This window comes from Penicillium coprophilum (assembly GCF_028826855.1).
Source record: "Penicillium coprophilum strain IBT 35676 chromosome Unknown utg000004l_segment0_segment0, whole genome shotgun sequence".
NCBI classification, from domain to species: domain Eukaryota; kingdom Fungi; phylum Ascomycota; class Eurotiomycetes; order Eurotiales; family Aspergillaceae; genus Penicillium; species Penicillium coprophilum.
The window spans coordinates 5,682,196-5,704,767 of record NW_026622723.1 but is presented as its reverse complement, the minus strand read 5'-3'; the positions used below and the strand labels follow the sequence as shown (position 1 = coordinate 5,704,767).

The following is a 22,572-nucleotide window of genomic DNA, read 5'->3' as shown; positions in this document are numbered from 1 at the left end:
GACAATTCAAGGTGGGAAAGAGAGAGAAAGGATTTGAGTGCAACACTAAGTCTCCACTCGATTAAGTCCACTGGGGTTCCGAAGACAGGCGCTTTTTTTTTTTTTCTTCTGTGGAGACGCCTGAGCTCGGAATTATTTAGAGAGGGAATATGAAGGTAGATAGATTTTATTATGCAGATTCTTATTCTATATCATTTTGATTTCCCTTGAAAATCAAACTTTTCCAATTTTTTCCCCTCCAATACCACCAATACCACCCTGAGGTGGGTTTGCCGGGAAAGAGTTTTTCTCTGGTGGCGACACTCTTTGCCCCCGGAGTATAGCACTTGGGTTGATTTGGTGTTTAGATATTTTAGATACTGTAAGGGACTTTGCTAGATTTAATATTATCGACCTCGTAGACAACCTTGGACCTTCTGTTGCCTACCCTTTATACGGGTTGATCTATATCATCTTACTATGCTATCCATATCTGTGTATAGGAACCTCCTTAGGTACCTACCTAGGTAGGTACACAAGACTCTATAGTGTGTCGGATCCCATAGTTATTTATCTATTTCATCACCTGAACCCTTTTATATCTGATAATTAATTGAGGAATTACGTCGAAGCCACATACTTGGCGGTGGCCTTGGCAAAGGTCGGCCGTTTGCGGAGATAACTTGAAGCTAAGTGATAATAAGAATAATAAAAATGACATTTCAAGATATCAAAGTCCAGCGCTTAGGGTATATCCAAGATTATTCAAACATCAACATCATGCAATTCACCTTGTACTTCAAACCCCCATATGCACATTCGAATGGGGTTTCGGTTCCCCACCACGGCGGTGATTCATCAGATCGACAATACTGAAATAGCTGGTGACTGCGAAAAACACCCTATATGTCACAGACAGTTAATAATTTTTCAATAGATACTGTTGTAAATCCAACAAAACAAACAAAACAAAAACAAAAGGAACGGAATCTCACCATTCAAGAGCTGCAAATACCGTTGCTGCCTGGAGCGAGCTGCATACACTGCCATGACACGCCCTTGGCGGGGGCAACATCGCGCCCATAGCGATAAACCCGGCAAACCAGAATATCATGGTAATCACTTCAACAGCAGGCATCACATAGTGGTGTGCAAGACGAGGGAACCATATGGGTGAGATGGCGAGGTAGGGCACTGCTACAAAGGCAGTCCAACAACCGAGGAAGAGAAGAAAGTTGACCGTGTCCGAGTATGACCATGCCCAATAGTATGTTGACACCACTACAACTTCGTCAGTTTTCATAGATTGGAGACTTCGTTCTGAAGCGACGGACCATATCCTGTCAAGCCAATCACGATCACGCCAAAGAGTGCTTGCACGATTCGGACGGGGTAGATCCACGGTAGGGCCATCTCTGATGTGGATGTAGATGTAGATGCTAATGTTGATGTTGATGCTGATGTAGATATGTAATGTGGATATGGATGTGAATATCAAGACAATGTAAAATTATCTGCGGAATTTGCGTCAGAATAGACCTTGTGTAGGCAGCTCAGGGTATGGCATGGTATATAAAGGGTGCAGGGGTTGGCGCAGCCACTGGCGTCGCGCCAGCGTCATTAATATTCAGACTTGGTTTTGACACTTTTAATACCTATAGGGCTGACGTAGCATCTTTCTACATACCTTTGAATACTTGGTAGATGACACTTCCGACCTGTCCTGTTTTCTTTCGCGATGAATTACCCTTGACTTTATATACTCCAACACAACCCCCTTCCATGTCCTTCAAAACTACTGCCTAGACCTTGATATCCTACACTTGTTGCCTATAAAGTATTTTTGGTCTACGGAGTCCTCCGTATCTTGGCCAAATGCACGTGCAAGCAATATGACGCCAGGCTGCCGATCACTGTGAAACTTGGTCATACATCTATGTTGTATGTCCATAGGCTGTACTTCAATCTATATTTTCTGATCTTGGATCGAATTCTACCAGTCTATCCTACCATATTAGTGATACATGCTTTGTGTATGCTCCAGTATCCAGTGTACTTGATTCGTGCGACATAGGGATACAGACAGACAATCCGTTTCTCGCACACGCATTCATTCCTATTGTGGCTGTGTGGAAAACAAAGGCCTGGGTCGCTCTCACAGACTCCATAGACAAGAAAAGGGTCTAGATATCAATAGCCCTGGTGACCATGGGACACTCTACAAAGAAGGATCTACAGTGAACATTGCTTCACATGTCTAACCTTTGTCTAGATAGACTCGCAAAACGAGCGTGTAGATGTCATTTGTATCAATTCGTCGCTCATACGCCTGTACAGATTTATGTAGCCACCCTAATTATTTCCCACTTTGCATGATATGAATGTGGCAAATCAATAATCTCGGAAAACAGCAACCATATCATCTAATCGGGATACCTCCGCCAGCAGCAAGGCTTCCTTGGCCTTCCAATTGCGAAGGTGTTCTAATTCAGCCTCTGAGAGGAATTCTTCCTCATGGCCCTTGACGTCAGTTCGTTCCGTCTTTTCAAGGAAATCTCTCTCGCGGGTACGTTCAAATTTGATGCGCTGCAGACACCGTGACATGGCTTTGTATGTATCCTCCAGGATACTGCTGCACACGCGATCCGGATCGTAGTACCACAGGTAGATTGTCTTGGAAGGTTGACGCTGCGCGTCACGCGGCACTTCCTGCAAATCTACAAAGCCTCCGGTTTGCATGCTAGCAAGCGTCTGGCGCAGGTCTTTAAAGGGCAGAAGACTGATCTCCTGGAGTCGTTTCTCGTCAAGCTTGCCCTTGGCATGCAAGACGCGGATCACCCGTAGTGCCACATCTCCGTACCGTGATTCAATCATGCGCTCCAGTTCTAAATGGCGAAGCTTGCGGGCCAGGCCTCGGAATGCAACTCGCCACGTAGGGAGGCCGGAGATGACGTGTTTGGTAGTAAGATTCAAGGGAGGTTGTGAGAGAATACTAAGGTGCTGGTCGATCTCGTACGCACGGTTCTGCCCGTTAGGCTCGTCTTCATGTTCGTCACCATTCACGCCGTTTGTATCATCGTCCAGTGGTCGCTTCCCGCGTCGGTTTAACACTGTCGAAGGCTCCATCGGGCCAATACATCCTGTAAGATCCAAATTTGGGTCAACGTCTTCGACGATTGAGCTTAATTGGATTGGAGCAGAGTATTGCTCGCCTTCTTCTCCTTCGCGAGGGATCTCATAAGAGTCTCGGCAGCGGGCTGTTTGATATTCAATTCGCCGAAGCAGACAATCGTAAATCTGAATTGAGGCAGAAGGTGCATCTTGCTCAGCAAGCTCGAGGAACCGCGTGTTTCGAAGAGCCACGTCAAATTTCTCGTAGTTCACTCGAATGATGAGGTTAGACTGTGGTAGATGTCAGTGGTTTACTCGAAACCGCGGGAAGAGAAGACGGAACGAGCTTACATCCATTGGCATTGAATCAATTCCATCTTCATCTTCAGACCAATCGTTCTCCTCTTCTTCCTCGTCATCTACATTGCCCCCGTTGACACCGTTGGTCCCATTCGGCGCCGGCTGGTTGGACTCCTTGGTCCCGTGGTCGCGTTTTCTTTTGGCGCCTTGAGGAAGACCATTGTACATCAGACCCCGGCTCAGATCTCCTTCGGTTCTTTCTTTGACCATTTCCTTCGCCTTCTCCTCAATTTCCATCGCTTGTTGTTTGCCCTTCATTATTTTGACATCTGGCCTTGACGAGATAATTCGGGAAGCATCTAGCCAATTGTCATTTGGGCTCTGGAAGTGGGCCTCTCGAAGGCGATGGATGTATCCATGGGAGGCAAGGCTCTTCAAGGTGGGGTGAAGACGCGCCGGTTTCTCGCTCACACCATGATCGCCATTAGGAGCAGCGGAGTCCTCTTCTTTACCCTCGTTTTCATCGACCTCCTCTTCACCATGGTTGACTCCGTTCGGAATGCGCTGCTTCGTGGATTGAAGCTCGGGAAGCGTCTCGAGGTGGGCGATCGAGGAGTGACCGAGGTTCATGATTGTTTCCAACACCTGGGCCGCGTATTCTCCCAACCGGCTTTCAACCAGCTGGAGGATTTTTCCAGAACGTACGAGGGAGTATGCAGCTTGTGGATTAGCTTCGTAGTAGGTGTTGCCGTCATCGAGGGAAGTGAAGTGATAGATCAAGTGGTGTTGAATCATGGCGGAGAGGCCATTGTGCAGCTGGCGATCTGACAGGCGAGCATAAAATTTTAATCGAGGGAGAGTTAGTCGTTCGTAACGTTGAAGGACGGTAAAGATGCGCTGCAAAAAGTTAGCCTGGTTCCTTCCCTGCTGTCGCAAGGAATCATGACAGCCCCAGAATTAGCACAAAATGACTCACAGCAAATAGCTCTCCAAAATTGTCTTCGATCAAGAGCATACAGAGCTCGGCAGAGCACTAACTTCATGTCAGTAAGTAGCTTTCGAGGTTAGCGGGACAGTCGCATACCTGGGACATCATAGTGGGCTAAAGAGATAAAAAAAGATTCACCAGCCACCAAACCTCGAGAGAGGGCACTTGAGGGTCACCGAATGTTCATGAAGATTTCCAAGTCAGTAAAGATCTGCGAGTCCAAAAAATCCAATGCGCGTTGAGATGCAGGTCTTTAACGTTCTTTTGTTCTTTTTTTGCTTATCGGTATATTCACGTGACATCAATCAGGTGATCTTAAAGCCTCATTCGGGAGAAACGTATTCAGGCAGAGACAATGGGGGAACAATAGAGGTATTCACAATTCGAATAACGATCTCAATTCTTTGAAAAAAAGTACTCAATAAGACTAAGAGCAATTATCAGCAAAGGCAATAGGAAGCTCCTTCTATATACTCGAACAAAAGTAACTCCGGTTCCGTCCGCGCTTTTGATTACTTGAGCGCTGATTGGCTGGAGTGACGAGTCGGGATCTTGAAGCTTTTCGTGACCTCCCAAACTGCCTCTTCCCTCTTGCTCTCTCCGCATCCCACCTCCTTCCCCGCCTCATTTGCGCCTCTTTTCAAACCCAATTCGGGTTTCTATCTCTTCTTTTTCTCTCACATCTTCTCGGCACAGGCGACGATGCTGTCGCGGTCTTCCCTCAGCCGAAATGCGCCGCGTGCGTTCGCCGCCGCCGGCCGTCGGTCCATGGCCTCGGCTGCCAACCCAGCCTTCCAGTACGAAGTTTCCGAAGCCTCCGGTGTGAAGGTCGCCAACCGTCAAGTTGAGGGCCCTACTGGTACCCTGGCCCTAGTTGCTAAGGCTGGCTCCCGTTACCAGCCCTTCCCTGGTTTCTCCGATGCTCTCGACCGATTCGCTTTCAAGGTCGGTTTCATACCATCAATTGATCCATCTCAGGGTTATTTGGTGATACTAATCATTCAATTCCTCAACAGAGTACCCTCAAGCGGTCTGCACTGCGGATCACCCGGGAGACTGAGCTGCTGGGCGGTGAAATCTCGTCGACACACTCGCGCGAAAACATTGTCCTCCGGACCAAGTTCCTCTCCAAGGATCTTCCTTACTTCACAGAGTTGCTGGCTGAGGTTGCTTCCCAGACCAAGTTCGCAGGTAAGTCGGCCCCTTTTAGTCAATAGTGATCGTTGGGTCGCAATTATATGAGCATCTTTTGCTGACTTAAGCCCCCTCGGTGATATCAGACCACGAATTGAACGAGGTTGTCAGTAAGCTCCTCAAGTACAAGCAGCAGGCCGTCCACTCCAACCCGGAGACTGTCGCTGTCGATGCCGCCCACGGTGTTGCTTTCCACCGCGGTCTGGGCGCCTCCATCACCCCCTCCCAGTCTTCTCCTTACGAGAAGTACGTCTCCGGCGATGCCCTGGCCGAGTTCGCCCAGAACGCCTACTCCAAGTCCAACATTGCTCTTGTTGCCAGCGGCCCCAACTCTGCTGAGCTCTCCAAGTGGGTTGGCCAGTTCTTCAAGGACACCCCCACCGGCAACGCCTCCAGCAAATACAACGTTCTGCCCTCCGTCGCCTCCAAGTACTACGGTGGTGAGCAGCGCATTGCCTCTAAGATCGGCAACGCGGTTGTGATCGCCTTCCCCGGCTCCAGCGCTTTCGGCACCGCGGGCTACAAGGCCGAGGCTTCCGTTCTCGCTGCTCTTCTTGGCGGCGAGTCCACCATCAAGTGGACCCCCGGCTTCTCCCTTCTGTCCCAGGCCACCAAGGGCTTCAACCAGTTGCGTGTTTCTACCCAGAACAACGCCTACTCCGATGCCGGTCTTTTCACCGTTACCCTGTCTGGCCAGGCTGACCAGGTCGGTGCCGCCAGCAAGAACGTCGTTGACGCCCTCAAGAAGGCTGCTGCCGGTGAGGTCGCCTCTGAGGACATCAAGAAGGCTATCGCCCTCGCCAATTTCCGCGCTCTGGAGTCCGTTCAGACCCTCGAGACTGGTCTTGAGGCTACCGGCTCCGGCCTCATCCACGGCAACAAGCCCTACCAGATCAACGAGATTGCTGAGGCTCTTGAGAAGGTCACTGAGCAGCAGGTCAAGGAGGTATGTTATTTTTTTTTCTCTCTCCGCATTGTTGATTCCGTGATGCTAACAATTACCCATAGGTTGCCAACACCTTCCTGACTGGCAAGGCTACCCTCGTCAGCGTTGGTGATATCCACCAGCTTCCCTTCGCCGAGGACCTCGGTCTGACCGTTTAAAATCCCTGTATACATTACACCGTAGAGAGGGAAGAGTCTGTTCCCTCCATTTTGGATTTGATGTGACCACTTGTGCCTAGATTCATTGCCGATATCTCCTTTGTTCTTTTAAGGGTGTAGTTGACTGTAATACAATTGTACCTTATCCTTTGTTTCCATTCTCTTCGGTAGATTTATGGGTCCCTTTGCTTGTGGTCATGATCCTGGAGCGAGGTAGAATTCTATGGCAAGGATCGATCATTACTTGCATGCTTCCTCTATCCATACCCCTTCCTTGGTTTTCATGCTCTCTCACTTTTCAAAACAAAAGTAACTGAATCGACATGAACCATCCATGGGTTTCCTACACAGAGCTGCTGGCAACAAGGCCTGGAACTTCGAAGGCCAATCATTGATTTGACATAGATAAAAGAGATTCATCACAACGTAGATCAAAAGGATAAAACACACCAACAACCAGTTTATGATAAGAAGGGTTTGGTCGAACAAAAAAAAAAAAAAAGACATGATAAGAGTGGGATTTGAACCCACGCCCCTTTCGAGACACGGAGACAGTTGTATACCATCGGGATCAGGTTAACCTGAACCGTGCGCCTTAGACCAACTCGGCCATCTTACCAATTGGATGGAAGATCGACGAGGTGGTGAAAATATAAAGGAAAAACAACAGCTGTATAACCCACACAGTGTAGCGCAAATCCTAATGATAAGTTGTAATTCGCTGCCTTCTTTTCCAAGGAAATTAGATGCTAGATACAGGCGAGATACAAGGTTTGTACCATGTACATAACATTGCCGTATACGATGAACCACGTTAGTATACAGTTTTTACTGACTCAAGGGACATAAGGATTGAAAAGAGAAAGGGAGTATCAATTTCTTAGAATGAAAACTCAGTTCATCATTCTCGTGTAGTTTTATCCCTATCTGACTATGCTATGTGACCTGGAACAACAAAAAGGAATAGCCTGAGAGCCATAGGGCACCATAAGACGCCGAAGGAAGATGAAACAAAATCATTTCCGAAAATTCAAGAACGAAACAGCGGGAAGACGAACCCGTCCGGTGGAGATCCTCCAGACAACAAACTAGAATCCCATAACTCCACAAAGCCCACACATATTCATACCCTCATTATCATACCAGAGCCATTCGTTCAACCTACCGTTCCAGGGTACCGCACCAGTATTCAACCCTCAGATCTGAAAGACTGCGCGTCGGCAAACCCCAAGTGCGCGCAAGCCAGAGCGCCAACCCACCAACAACACCCACGCTCCCAACGATCTGAACAAGCACCCAACTCCGGTGTCCGAGGTCATCAATCCAGCCAACCACACCGAGGGGGTCGTTCGGACTGAAAGTTGCAGAGCGATACTTTCCGGAACTGGTATGTGAGCGCATGACCTGGAACCCACCAGCGCTCTTCTCGCCGCCGTGGCCATGTAAACCACAAAATCCAGGCGTCTGCGAAAGAGGTACCAACGAGCCGTCGACAACACACTCACCCAGCCGCTGAGTGAGCCATACAGCGCGCTCGCCGCGAGCCAGGGAGGCATATCGATCGCGCTCGTTCTGCAGGCTGCGCTGCAGGTCTGTCGCCCACTGCGCAAGGCGGACCTGCGCCATGCGCTCCTCGTGTCGGGTGTAATCTGCGATGCGAGCCATGGCATAGCCAGGTGGAGAGCCGGGAGAGATGGGGATTTCCGAGACGGAATGCCGGCTGCTAGATGCATATGCAGACCCACTTGCAGTAGGACCCGGCTGCGCGCGAGGTAGCGGCATTGAGGGCGGGAGCAAGGATGAGCCCGTGCGTTGCTGGAGGAGTTTCTTTGCGGCAGAATGTCGCATCCAGGCTAGGTTGTCGCGGTCGAACATTTTGTTGACTAGAGCATCTAATTCGGAGGGCACGAGGGGCTGGACATAGTCCGGGCTCATGAGAGTACTTGCATCCATTGTTTCATTGTCTATTGTTTTCTCGGAGGAGACAGCATATGGAGGCTGGGATTCGAGTCCATCCAGACCATTCGGTGGATCGCCGAACAGAAATGGCTTTATCCCGGCCTCGCGAGCTTGTTCGTGAAAGCGTACTTTTAAATGGGTGATTTGAGCTGGAGTGAGGGTATCTGCTTTAGATATTATTGGAACTACATTGCTTAGTCCACAGAGCTTGCTGATGCATTCCACATCTGTCGAGAGGGTGTCTATGGAAAGTCAGCGATCGGGGTTGGTTTTGGAGGTTTGCTTCGGAGACAGAAAAGAGGGAACCCACCATTAGAAATCAAATATAATACGGCATCCACCTGGGATCCACCATTCCCCGCTAGTAGGTTTTGGAAATCGACACTGGGCCCATTGAGCGCATTGGTAGCACGAAATAATTGCTGTCTCATATACTGCCCCAGAGCATCGGTTTGACCTGTTTGGCTTAAAGTTGTCGCGGGTGTGTCTACAAAACAGAGATTCCGCTCCAGCACAATTTCTCCGATGCTTCTCCGGCGCTGAAGCACGCGGGAATCTTCCAGATCAGACCACCATGAGGGATAAGGTTTGGTGCTGGCATAAATTTCCGTAGTAGCAGTCAACGTCCCCCGAGATCGGAGAGTGGAAAGTCTGCGACGTCCTAGAGAGGCTTGCGGGATGGTGTCGACATGTACGATATCGTCGCATGTCTGAACAATAGACTTGATCAATGAGGTCTTACCAGAACCTACCGTTTGCGACAATTAGCTGTGTGATCTGTTTTGAAACAGTTGAAACCTACCGGGAGAACCAGCCAGCAGAACTTTGAATCGACCCATGGCTTTTCCTCGCTCGGTAAACGGGCGCCGACTGGGCATTTTGATACTTGGCATGATAAGCTGGGGGGCCCCACCTGGACCCAGAAATGGAGACCCGTGGAGCATTTCCTCCTCATCTCCGGATCCGACAGCCTGACTATTGATTTCATCCGTGATAGAAATCTCATCGAGAGGCCGCATGGACTGGTTGGATATAGATTTGGGGCTGCTGGGCAGCGAGGATGGGTCATCGGGGATGCCCAACGTAAGCGGAGTCAGGGGCCGAGACAATGCATGAGTGGGAGATGCATGTTCAGAGGATTCCCTGGTACCCGAGTCTAGGGACTTCAATGTTGACCGGTGCTGTGCGAGATGCGATTCCAAATCGTCGGTTGCCTGTTTCGGGTCGTCCTCTGCGAAGCGTCCGGGCAAGGACGTGAATTCTGATTGGGACAGAGAAGCTAAGCTTTGTACTCCATACATATTCTCTTTGACATCCCCACTATCTATCGATATACTGGGATCGTGATCCGCGACATGTGAACTGCGCGATAAGAAGAAGGTCGTGGGGGTGTCAATGCGGGGGTCAAGGGATGGGGATGGGGAATGGTCAGAGGATTTGCGAGAGAATGAGAGGTCTGGAATAGGTCTCATGATGAAGACATTTCACAGGAGATACTGAAATAAGTCAAGGAAGTCAACAAAGTTAACAAAGTCCAGGGGGAAGTTTTAGGCCTTGGAGATGTCATTGCTCAAGTAAGCATCACGAGGTGATAACCTTGTACCCCTCTTGATTTCTGCCTGAGGTATCCACATAGATTGATATTCCATCAAATTGCTTATATATTCATTCGGGTATGTGCATATATACCTATATATATATATATATATATATAGATGTATATATGTACGTATCTCTCTCTCTCTCTCCTTATGAATGATCTAGCTGTATTCCTTGCTTCTTCCTGATATAATGGATACAATATGCATCACTAATAGATATTTCCGGATGTCTCTCAGTTTCTCCGGATCTCCACTGTGGGCTTAAAAGAATTAACGGAGTACTCCGTAAGCTCGTACTTTTTTATTTTTTTTTCTTTACGTCGGCTATAAGCACTATAAACACACGCGCATCTAGCGCAGAATAAGAAATAAGACCAAAAGCCTATCTCACAGTGGCAAGACGATGCCGACCACGGAGTACCGTCTCCGCCTTGAACTCCACTTCATCTCTTTCCAGGGCTCTTTTTGATTTCCCCCAATGCCCGGATTCTCCTTTTCTCCGACCTTCTCTTGAATGTCCCAACTTCACATCCTACTTCCCTCTCGGTCTGACTGGCCTAACTGAGTATATTTCGAGACAATGGAACCAGCCATGTCGTGGCCGGAACAGCTTAATGAGAATACTCTCATCAATGCGCCCGAAGAGGAGTTCTCTAACTTGTTCGAGTTCAACATACCTTTTCCCGAAATCGAGCACGGACCAGGGAATATGCAGCATTCCCATTCCCTACCGACCACCACCGGCTCGGAGTCGGATATGGCTCACCTACGATCGCATCCCGTGCAGTACTCGGGCCAGATGGAGGGCCTCATGGATTTCAGTGAGAACACACAGTCGCACGCGCACCATACCCAACCAATGCCTTACTCGACTCCCCATATGACGCCAGGGTTTTGCGCGCAACCGTCGCCCATGTCACAACCGCCTGCGCAGCAAAATTATACGCAGAACCACGGCATGATCCCTCCTACTCCGAATAGTGTCGAGATGCATGGAAATACTGCCCGATACCCCCAGCGCGCGGACGAAACCCCGGATATGTACGACGGTTACTCCCGCATCAACGAGGAGCAGGTTAGTTCAGACACAAGTCCTAGATGAACGTTGGCTAACGAATAAGGCTCTCTACACTCCTCTTATTTCACCGGCTATGACACCCCTGGAGAACCAATTTCGACTTCCTGAGTATACAATTCCTGGCGAATACTTCACACCTCTTACCTCTCCCGCCCTGGAGGCCCAAAATGCCGAATCTAGCAGTTACCAGTACCATGCAAGGCAGGTATCGGATATGGGCTTCGTTCCCACTACCGCGGAGGTGAACCCTCTTCCCGGAACTTCGGCTCCGCCTTCTCCTAGCATCATTCGGAAGCCCAACACTCGTCACCGACAATCGACGACCACGACTCGGCTCAATAATGGACGGAAGGTCAAGCAATCACCCATTATTCGGGCGCAGCGCAAACGCAGCACTTTAGCTACCAATTCGGAGGAGTTCTACAGCAGCCTTACACAGGAGTTGAACACCACAAAACCACAGAATCAGGATATTCGCTCACTCCGGCTCAGCAGTAATGAGGGCTCCGGGCAGGACTCGGTATCTCCCGAGCCATTATCAGAACCATTGATGCCACCTCCCGCTCTCCCCCCTCCTCGCATGTCTCCTGCTATTGCTCCCCATGTTCAAACCTCTTCGCCCGGCACTGCTGCCACCCCTGCGCTTTTGATGCGCATCCAGCGGAATCAGCATTTGCAAGATCCATCAGGCCAGTTCCGCGGTCAAGCCCAGCTCGCAGAGCCAGGGTTCCCAGATGAAATAATGGAAGATATATCTCTTCCAGAGGCGGCTGCTCCTTCACAGCTGCGTCCGAAACCCAACCGCATCGATACCGCTATACGGACTCCGTCGATCTCCACCAATGGGACACCTTTCATGGATCCTTCGTCTGCGTCGTACGATAAACCCCCTAGTTCATCGCTTGCCCCCAGTCCACACACAGCTGCAATGCCATCTCCCAGTGGACCGGTCCCTCGGAAATCAGATTCCAGGACTGCGTCTAATCGGAAACGACCCAGTTTGAGTTCCACTCATGCCAGCCCACAGTTGCGACCCAAGATTAGTCCCAGCATCCAACCACTTATGAAAGGCAGTGAGGGTAAGTCTTTGCCTGAATCGATTCCCATGGATATCATACTAACTATATTCCAGGCATGTCACAGGATGCGCTTTACCTTGCATCAAAGTCCAACTACCAACACATTCTCGACGGCACTCTACCATCCGGTGTGAGCTATCCAGAGGCCTTGGCAGAGAATCTAAGCTCCAAGCGGACGAATCACAAGCTCGCAGAGCAGGGACGCCGGAATCGAATCAACAATGCTCTCAAAGAGATTGAGCTGCTCATTCCGCAGGAGTTCATCGACGCCCGCAACGCCAAAGAAGCCGCAGAATCCAGTGGCAAGGCCAACGAGAAGGAAAAAGAGAAAGAAAAGGCCACTCAAGCCATCAGCAAGGCCACCGCTGTGGAGATGGCTATTGATTACATCAAGGCTCTGAAGACGACATTGGACACAACCACTGCCAAGTTGGCCGCCGCTGAGGCCAAGCTCTCGGGCGAGCCCACCAAGGAGAGCTCATCATCCACTTCCACTGCTCAATCCGAGAAGAATCTAAATGGTGCTGCCAAGCCCGAGACGAAGATTTCGGCATGATCAGACTTTATTACCTTAATATTACCAGATCTTCTACTTACCATAGTTATGCAATCTATGGAACGGTAGAAGATTGAAAACAGGATATTCCCTATTTGCGAGTGGATGTTTCGCGAAATGATGCTATGGATCTTCGATTCACGATCCACGATCTATGCTTTACGGGGGGTTTTTTTATTCTAATTTTCTTACAATGTGATTTGATAGCGTTGGTGTTTGAATTACGGGTGGCCTATTATTGCTGCTATTTTCACCAGATGACCTCTGCCAATTCGATTTTCTTTTCCATTTTAGTGCTCAGACCTCAGACCTCGTATCTTAAGAAGAGAGCCAGGCATCTGGGCTACCTGAAAGGACACGCTAGACCCCACGTGTAACCCTGCGCTGTACCCCTATGGTTCCTGTGCTATTAATGTGACTGTTCACCTTGATATATTAGCTACTTTAGAGATGCATAGCAAATATGCAATGGAACCTACTTTAATTAACCCAATCTATGTTTCCCTCAAAACTATAGGTATCGCCCAGAAAGAGTTCGCTTATATTCACTTTTTACCTGCAAGATAGCCCCCTAGACCCCCACCAGATTCAATAAAAATCTAGCTCGGAGATGGAAGCGCATCACGGAGTACTACATATTTGAAAACAAAGAAAGGGATCTAGCTCGTAGTCTTTTTTTTTGGCTTTCACATGTTAAAGATGGGGTTTCGGAGAGAGTTCGAGGCTGTAAACTAAATTAAGTATCACGAGTGTTTTCCCTATTTCCGCGGTTCAACATTAAGTGCGTGTAAAATTTAGATTATGAAGTCTTCCTAGGCTAGACTTGCTGGTATCTTCCGTAATAGGGGGTTATGTATAGCAGCGACAGTATTGGTCACATACATGTGCCGAGTGGAAAGCTTGCAACGTGTACTCGGGGAGTTGAATAGTCTCCCAAAGAAAAAGAAACATTTCTGAGTTATCACGCTACAGAATGTCACAAAGCATATCTCATTTCTTCGTATCGCCATGCCTTACTCGTTATCCCTAACATCAATGACGGTCGTCTTGAACTTCCGAGCAGGAATCTTGCGATTGAACAAGATATCGCTTTCACGGTAAGAGCGACCCTTGAGCTCAGGAAGGAAGAAGTAGGCCGACACGAAGCAGACACAGGCAGTACCTCCCCAGACGTAGCCACACTTTCCAGCGAGATTCCATCCGGTAGGATTGAGCATCTGCGAGGCAAGGTAGATCATGGGGATCTCGGCAACATAGTAGGCGGCACGACCGACACCGGTGCTCAAAGCGCGAAGACGGACGGAGGAGGTCTCGGCAATAATGGTGTACGATATGGGTCCAAGAGAACCGGCAAAGACGAAGGAGATGATGATTCCCAGAACGGCCTGGGCATAATTTGTCGCATTATTCTGGCTGATAGAGGCGCAGACGCCGAGAAGCATGAGTAGAGTGACGTTGGTGATGGTTCCCCAGAGGTAGATGGTTCGGCGACCGAACGAGGATGCCAGAGGTAGAGAGATTATGTTAGCGACCAACTGAAGACACGAGTTGATGAGATTGAGCTGGAAGGAACGGTCGGATCCCATGCCGGCCTCTGAGTGGGGAGTTAGTTGATCCGTTACAGCTTAGAACTCAGCCAGAGGGAGAGGAAGCTACTCACGTTCGAAGAAGTAAGTTGCCTGGTTGGCAATCAAGTTACCGGCGAAGTTCTGCGACGCATAGATCAAGCAGGTGATGATTGTCCGTCTCAAATCGGTTCCCTTCAGGAGGTCGAGGAGAGTAGGGGCACCGCCCATCTGAGCTTCGATCTCCACGGTTCGCTCAATCATGGCAAGTGACTGTTGCGCTTGCTCGTCGGATTCGCTACCAAGGCGTTTGATGGAACGAAGGGCCTCATCTTTACGTCCGCGGCGAATCAGCCACCAAGGGGATTCGGGGGCGAAGAAGAGAAGAATCAAAAGAGGAGTCTTGAAACAGTCAGTGTCTCTGAATGAAAGATTTCTTCTTTTTAACGGAAAAAGCACTCACGGGGAAGATCCACTGCAAGGCAAGAGGTATACGCCAGGACCACTCATCAGAACGCTTATTGAAACCGTAGGTCGCGCCGGCGACAATGATTGAGCCGATAGACCAACTCATTTGTAGAGTAGCGGTGCAGGCACCTCTCAAGGAAAGAGGAACAATCTCGCTAGCATAAGCGGGGGAGTTTGCAATGAAGAATCCCCAAGGGACACCTTCCAGGGCCTGCCCGACTACAAGAAGGGCGAGTGAGTTGGCCTAAGGAGAGTTAGAGGAGAGTCTCAACAATTGGGAGTGAACTTACAAAGAAGGAAACAAAAATAGTAGCGTTCATAAGGATCAGGGCAAAAATAGTTGTCAAACGGTAGCCATATCTGTTGGTGACTGGGCCGGCCAGGAAAACACCGACAAAAGCGCCACATTGACCAGCCTGGAAGAGGGAACTCTGCCATTTGGTTGGAATAACATGACCTTCGTGTCCCTCGATTTGAACCCCATACCGCACTTGAAAAGCAGGAAGTGCGACAAAGTTACCATTCAGGAACATGTCGAAGGATTCCATGACCTTTTGGTTGATTAGTTAGTCGATTTATCAACGGGGAAATATATCAACTCACAATAGTGAAGCACATGGTGAACGCCCATAAGCAAGCCCAAGGGTGACTTTTAATGGCCGCCCATGTACTCATCTCATGTTCACGGTTCTCGCCATCGAAGGCATCGTTCATGAGATCCGAATTGACCAAGACCTCGGATTGCTCAATACCGGCCTTCTCCTCGTGCAGGTCATCTTTTGTGTCGATACCCGACATTTTTGAAGATTCTTATGTCCAGGTCAAGAATGGAGTGAAAGTCAAAGCTCGGAGAAAAGAACAAAAAGAAAAGAAAAAGAAAAGACGGACTGGAGGTCTTATATCATTTGACTTCATCTGCGCGTCTCCAGGGTACAATACACGCGTGATACGTGGATTAATTCTGTCATCCGAGAGCTGTCCAAACAAGGACAGTAGCGGTCGGATAGGCACGCAGGGGGTGCAACCCTGTGCCGCCGGGGTTTTTCCCCATTCCCATGAACACGACGGTTACAGTAGACAATTTATCCGAACTTAGCCAGAAGCCTAGGACGTTGGAAGCTTAGCTGAGTCCACAAAAGGTTAGCCAGCGGCGCTATATGGCTGGAAATGGGCTGACTAGAAGAATTGTGGCGTTTGCGGTTAACCTTTGGGGGAAGAAGGCCGGATTTAAATTGCATATACGAAATATATATATAGTCACTCTATGTACGAACCCATTGATGTGACTCTGGGGAGATTCATCAAAGATGCGGGGCCCCGGACGAGGAAGAAAATGAAATGAAATGAACTGATTGGCTTCAAAGAAAATCCCACGGGGATGTGACATTGCAAATGTAAAAATCTCTCAACTATCCTGCTTATAGACTAACGTGGACGCCACGGTCTGATCGGCTAAATAGCGTACGGTTGGGGAATTTCATACATTCCGGTCTGAGCGTCTCACCTGACCTTTTCTTACGTGTGGAAGTACGGAGTAAGTACTCCGTAGATCAGAGAGATCTACATATCGGACAAAGCCGAGGTATGTTTCAGCCCCAGACTCGAAAGAGACATGCACATCCATGATAATGGGTCTATTTCGGATGATTATTTTTCATACAAAACTAGAATGAGGCTAGACATGAAAATATTAGTCAAATACTCAGATTCAAACAACGGTCCCCTCCCTTTTCTTATGCGTTGCCCGATCTATCGCTATGGCCGCATGTCAGTAACAGCGCGGGAATGGAAGGAAATCTGCAGTATTATCTCCACCAGATGATGGCGAAAGTTGTCGGGCTTTTTGTTACTATTGAGTCGAGGAAACTGGCTACTTCCGGGGTTTGGTATGCCACTTAAACAAGGTCGATTCAAAACTATCTGGTCTACTCACTCACTTGAATCAAGACCTCAACTCATATACACTGCCCATGCCATGCCTTCGACTCCAACTATATTCCGGGGAAACGGACGAGCCGTTCTCAAGCCCCGAGAATCAGGCCTAGGGCTGTGGGAAATCACGGTCAGGTTTTTCAATGGGGACATCTCTGGGACGCAGATTGATGCGCGTGGTGATTAGGCATCTTTGTGATGGAGAGGTTGTGGTTAATTCGAAATATGCCAATTGACTGAAGGAGGCCATGAGAATTGCATTTCTGGGTACCACCCCCAGCTCTCGTTAACAGCAAATAGATTTAGACCATTATAAAGATCGCCCAGAGCTGAGTTGTAGGGGGATGGTATTGTAGCTGGGCGCATCTCTTTTGATCATGACTATAACATATCTGATCGATCTTCAAATTGCTTGTGCAGCTTCACTTCCTCGGCGGCAGGGCGATGTTCCTGGATAGATCTACACCAATCTATGTAGTTTTCCACTTCGAACCTCAAGTCCTTCCAGGACTTGGCTTATCTTTGCATTCACCGGGCCCCAAATATCCTGGCTTTCAACCCAAGTTATTGGTTCAAAAGAGCATTGCTCTAACGAGTATTTAAAGATGTAGACAAAGACTCAGATAAGGGTATATTTTTAATTTTGGGGTGTACGTAGTGAAAGAAAAGGGTTGATTCTCATCAAGGGAAGTGAACAAACTAAGTGAGACAAGGTGCTCGCTCCACGAGGCGGATTCTGCCTTGCCGCAATTGCCGTAAATAGGGTAGGGCTCAAGCCCCACACGTGATCCACTCGACGAACCGATCTGGTTTTTTTTCCCCAAAAAAAATATTTCTTAATTAGTGCTATATCTAGTCCACGGGTGTCCTTCGCATTGCCTATGAAACTGATACTGCTTGATTAGCGACGATGATAGTCCTACCATTACATACTACCAGGTGGATCTTTCAAGCTAATACCAAGGTATAGGCTTAAGATTTAGGGGGAAGTGTGTAGGGTGAAATGAACTGTACGATTTAGGAAGTCGTTGACGGGTTTGCCACACAGGACCTGTGGCCCAATGGTGAAGGCGCCGAGCTTATGTAAACATCCTTAAAGGGGGTTTTCATGCCATTCCTCGGAGATTCGTGGTTCAATCCCGCGCAGGTCCACTTTTTTTTAATGACCCCATATATGGATCATGTATGGAGTTTAATAAACTAAAATACAACATGCGATCATTTATCCTAATTGTAACTTTTTTTTCTTGATATATTGTATTGGTCAATGTTGCTCCACAAAAGGCAGAGTGTCGTGTATTCTGCCAAACATTCACTCCAGAAATAAGTGTACTAATAATACATACATATTTCTGTAAGGATACTGTTTAAACTCCAATAGCTATGTAGAACCGGTAGGTAAGAGAACGGAGTATGATGATGATTTGTATCATGATTATAGAGATTGAGCCCGGTTGTCAAATCGTTTACCAATCTAGGAAACCCACACCTTTCTACCGCATGTCGCAACAATGTATGAACCTACGCTAAAACGTCTTTAGATAAGAGTAAGGCTGATGCTAATGTTGGCCGTATATAATTACTCTTGCTACGTTTGCAGATGATACCTAGATGAATGGATTGCACCCATAGCCAACCTATCTGCTGATACCACCACTTTAGAAGACACAGCATGCCAGATTAGCGTACGGAGTAAATCAATGAGAGTATGTATGCCCTTCAACTTGATTAGTCGCCTTTCTTTACATACCATTGGGACAGTTTCAGATAAAAGCGTATGCTCGTTTAATAATTAAGCACTGGCTTTTCTCTAGTTGCGCCCCCTCCCCCCTCCCCTCCTCTGCCTTAAGGATCGCATTATTTCTTCTTTTGACTTTTTTGCCTTTCACCAATCTAGTCATCCGTAGGCCAGATTTGGTGGACTGCCTCCGAACGCCCGAGGCTGACTCAACTGAGATGGAAGATGACTCGACATTGTACCGGTCTGGGCCCAAGAGCCAAGGTTGGAGGCCATCGTAAAAGTGTGCTTTCTCGAACAATAATTCGGCGCTCCCTTCATACATAATACCGGGAGGCTCACCCACTAATCTCATATAAGAAGGTTTTCGGAGAAGCTTGTCAAAGGATTTAGGATGTATCCTTCAAGTTTTCTCTACATTGTGGTCCTAGCTCGGTTAGCATCTCTCGCCAGGTGCCCGGTGCTTCTACCCATGTGTACCTTGAGCCTCGACTAAAAAAAAACGAGGAGCTTATACCATCTGAAGACGTTTCCAGCAGCAGTGTTTGCGTATGTGTGGGTGAGCTTTGGTTTCCGATGAATGAGGAAAATGGCAGCAACACCAGTGATGGGTTTGCGCGCCAACCACCATTATTATACCAAATCCTACCTTTGCTCATGAGGACAGAAATCTGGATGAGGTGGGCCACTCAAAGAGGCGCCGATAGATAAATCGCCCGGTGCATGATAGCACGACTTGATACTACAATGAACATTCAACTTGTATTTTGCGCCTGGTCGTTTTGTATTTCTTCTCATAGCTCGTTTACGCTGTCCTCCAAACAGTATGCAACCTCACTGGGATAGGACTAAACTGATGGAATACCTTGTTCCAAAAGGTAGTTCATCTGTACGTATAATGTTCTGTTGTTTCGCCCCAGCTTAGCTTGCCGCCTTTCACTAGTTTCGATGTTCAGCCACATCCCTTGTGTTATTCTCCAAGGAGGCCTTCATGGGATCTTAAAAAAAAGATCCCAAAAACATACAACAGTGAGGATTCGCTGGTGGTCACCCACCCAACTACTAACTCACCGGCGTGTGGCTTAAGTACGGCTGAGCGGACGGGAAGCCCTGTTTTCCACACCCTATGGTCGTATGTGCTTGACATTACAGTGAAAAGGCCTATATCATGCTAGTTCTGAGAAATACTAAAAGAATGATGAACAATAACCCCATTCTACATCCATCTACAACATACTTCCCAGGGGGAAAAAAAAGCAATGTGGTCAATTCAGGCATAATCACTCCTACTAAAACAAACATATCTGATTGTCAAGGTTAACCAAGGGATATTGACAGTAGAGACTGGTAGTATCAATACTCCGTGTCATGTGTTTCTGTCGATTCAGAGACACCAGACCGGCCATCAGAAAGGTCGATATCTTCTTCAACCCTTACCCCGAAAGCAAATTCATCGTCTGAATCCGGTCTTTTACCTTGCTCAGTTGTCTCAGCGATGCCGCTCAAAGCACGGATTCTGTGCAAGGTCCACTGTATCGGCATGAGATCCCACGATGGCAGTGAGTGGGTTATTGGATCTATATGAGAACATACTCGTCCGCCCGATTGCATGTCAGCGACGGTAAATTGTGGATATGAAAAAGGATCGCGGTATTTTGGTCGGGCTGAGAAAGCTTCAGGGTCGGTGGCAATTTGATCGAGATACTGTGTTGTCCATTCCTCGGTGACTTCACTCTAGCAAAGTCGTGACATAGTCACACAGGGCCATCAGACTAGGTGTCTCTTTGTTTGGGCCATCAGCATCCGCATCTATGAGATGTGGATTATCCAGATCCTTGTCCCCCTCTGGATCTACGTATATCTTAACAATTTCCTTGGTTTATGTACTGCCCCCATTCAGAGACGGAATAGGCCCAATTGGACCTCTGCAAAGCCCATAAATGGTCCCAGGCTCTGGGCACAGTGCCCTACCATCAGTAGGCTATTGGCTTAATCTTCGAAGCTCAACCCAACCATAGCCAGTTTAACGGGTTCAGCTAACATGTTATAATAGCTGTCGTCTGACACTACTACTGGTTGTATGTAGTGTAAGTTTAGATCATATACATGTAGTTGTTGTCTAGACGTACATTCCATTTTGAAATAGAATCTGACTAGTAAAACTCGAAAAAATGTTCATATATATCTTGGTACTGGATACATATTCGGGAATTGGATGGGAGTACCACCGCTTTCTAAGTGAACCTCTGTTATATAATTTTAACACCAATTGCCCAGGCAAATCAGGTAGTATCTGCTTATATTAAAGTAACATACTATCAATTTAAGTAATGACTGATGATTCCTCAAGTAGAATGGTAACATATTACCTCGCAATAAGAGCTAAAAATGGCGTTTAAACGTAAAGTGAAAAAGTCACGTTTTTTTAGAATGATTGTATTCTTCGGTGCCTATTATGCCACATTGGGCCCGTAGTCAAAGCCCAGTAGACTTTCACCCCGGGCCTAAAACCTAGCCCATTAGTGGGTCGGGGGGTTGGGCTTCGGACTTCGTGAGCTTTGCGGAGGTCTAAGCCCAACCGCGAAAGACCCTTTTGCCGTGCCCATCGCGAACAATGTGGATTTCGTGCCACTCATTATCATTCCCACCAAGTCGTACCAGCGTGGGTGACATGAAATTGAAATGTATTTCATCATCTTTAGAATTGTTAGCTTGGTCCTTCAGCCCCTTGATGTCAAAATTTCGACGTCAACATACTGCCGCGGCGGGAGCTTATATGGAGCGGAAAGAAGGCGACATAAAGTACACAGGCTGGTAGAGAGCGATAGGTAGTGCTCAAGTACCCATTTCACCTTTTCGATTGCATTCCTAGCCGTCTGGGATCGAGTCATCGGCTGAGCCGATGGGATCGATCAGGTTATATTATACAGTTGAGGTTGGTTGCTATAATTCATGAACTCGAGAGGAACATCGGAGTTGAACACTCGGCATATTCTATGTGATCTTCTTCTTATTTTCACAAGAAATGACGTTTTTTTTTTTTTTTTTTTTTTTTTTTCAAAATCCTAGGAAGAAGCCCAAGGAGCTATGAGAGCAACTGGTTACGGAGACATTTTAGCTTCAAAATGCACGAGAATGCGTCCGGGGCAGGTATATGGCCATAATAGTATATTTTTTCGGCTGGAATGGTCGGTGTAAGGGAGGATGATGCTGACTCTATCCATCATGCTACCTACATCGCACGACTACAGCATAGTGAGGACACCCATATTAAGTGATTCTGGATCAATATTTGGCCGTATATATTTTATTCTCAAGCAATATCAAGCACATACGACCATAGGGTGTGGAAAACAGGGCTTCCCGTCCGCTCAGCCGTACTTAAGCCACACGCCGGTGAGTTAGTAGTTGGGTGGGTGACCACCAGCGAATCCCCACTGTTGTATGTTTTTGTTTTGTCTTTTTGTTGTCTTTTTTATCACTATTTATCACCCTAGCCTATTCGCCTGAATGCTAAAAACACCACCAGTTGACTACCGGGTACGTCACGGGGGATACATAAATATCTCATACGCCCCGAAGCCTCTGGCGTGTCCTTCCCCCTGCGTACTGGTTTTTCTCACATTATGTTGTTGCAGTCATAACTCTTCGATCTGGTCCTGGCCACAATATTTCTCGGGAAGTAGTAACATTATTGATATTTGGAAAGTGAAACGATCGGGTTAGAAATTCCTCAATGGTTTTATCAAGTATATACTCGACAAATTATGTTTTAAGTTAGTACGGAAGCGAAGGGCCCAGTAATTAATTCAAGTTGCATTTCGACAGAATTTATGTCCTGAATTGTGAGACACTTATAGCATTTGATGCTAGCTAGTCGACTCACTGATTGAGTAGAGATTTCAATACTGGATTTGATA

At 47.7% G+C, this 22,572-nt stretch overlaps 6 protein-coding genes across 6 annotated transcripts; 2 read left to right on the top strand and 4 right to left on the bottom strand.

Annotated features, from left to right (window-relative positions):
* Positions 1-778: 778 nt before the first annotated feature.
* Positions 779-1,392, bottom strand: N7500_006584 (MARVEL domain-containing protein; the record flags this gene model as incomplete). Its single annotated transcript, XM_056677728.1, has 3 exons — positions 779-881; positions 975-1,260; positions 1,314-1,392. The coding sequence occupies 3 exons, from the start codon at positions 1,390-1,392 to the stop codon at positions 779-781; spliced, it is 468 nt and encodes a 155-aa protein (XP_056532728.1).
* Positions 1,393-2,370: 978 nt separating this feature from the next.
* Positions 2,371-4,486, bottom strand: N7500_006583 (uncharacterized protein; the record flags this gene model as incomplete). Its single annotated transcript, XM_056677727.1, has 4 exons — positions 2,371-3,381; positions 3,442-4,287; positions 4,367-4,423; positions 4,475-4,486. 4 exons carry the CDS (start codon positions 4,484-4,486, stop codon positions 2,371-2,373), a joined length of 1,926 nt encoding a protein of 641 aa, XP_056532727.1.
* Positions 4,487-5,080: 594 nt separating this feature from the next.
* N7500_006582 (ubiquinol--cytochrome-c reductase subunit 2) lies at positions 5,081-6,676 on the top strand (the record flags this gene model as incomplete). The annotated part of the gene is made up of 4 exons (XM_056677726.1): positions 5,081-5,323; positions 5,395-5,569; positions 5,659-6,518; positions 6,581-6,676. 4 exons carry the CDS (start codon positions 5,081-5,083, stop codon positions 6,674-6,676), a joined length of 1,374 nt encoding a protein of 457 aa, XP_056532726.1.
* Positions 6,677-7,837: 1,161 nt separating this feature from the next.
* On the bottom strand, positions 7,838-10,107 carry N7500_006581 (uncharacterized protein; the record flags this gene model as incomplete). Its single annotated transcript, XM_056677725.1, has 3 exons — positions 7,838-8,877; positions 8,946-9,383; positions 9,438-10,107. The coding sequence occupies 3 exons, from the start codon at positions 10,105-10,107 to the stop codon at positions 7,838-7,840; spliced, it is 2,148 nt and encodes a 715-aa protein (XP_056532725.1).
* Positions 10,108-10,816: 709 nt separating this feature from the next.
* On the top strand, positions 10,817-12,949 carry N7500_006580 (phosphate-sensing transcription factor PHO4; the record flags this gene model as incomplete). Its single annotated transcript, XM_056677724.1, has 3 exons — positions 10,817-11,311; positions 11,358-12,393; positions 12,447-12,949. The coding sequence occupies 3 exons, from the start codon at positions 10,817-10,819 to the stop codon at positions 12,947-12,949; spliced, it is 2,034 nt and encodes a 677-aa protein (XP_056532724.1).
* Positions 12,950-13,962: 1,013 nt separating this feature from the next.
* Positions 13,963-15,780, bottom strand: N7500_006579 (putative MFS maltose transporter; the record flags this gene model as incomplete). The annotated part of the gene is made up of 5 exons (XM_056677723.1): positions 13,963-14,543; positions 14,610-14,916; positions 14,978-15,226; positions 15,273-15,533; positions 15,586-15,780. 5 exons carry the CDS (start codon positions 15,778-15,780, stop codon positions 13,963-13,965), a joined length of 1,593 nt encoding a protein of 530 aa, XP_056532723.1.
* Between the last annotated feature and the right edge of the window lie 6,792 nt (positions 15,781-22,572).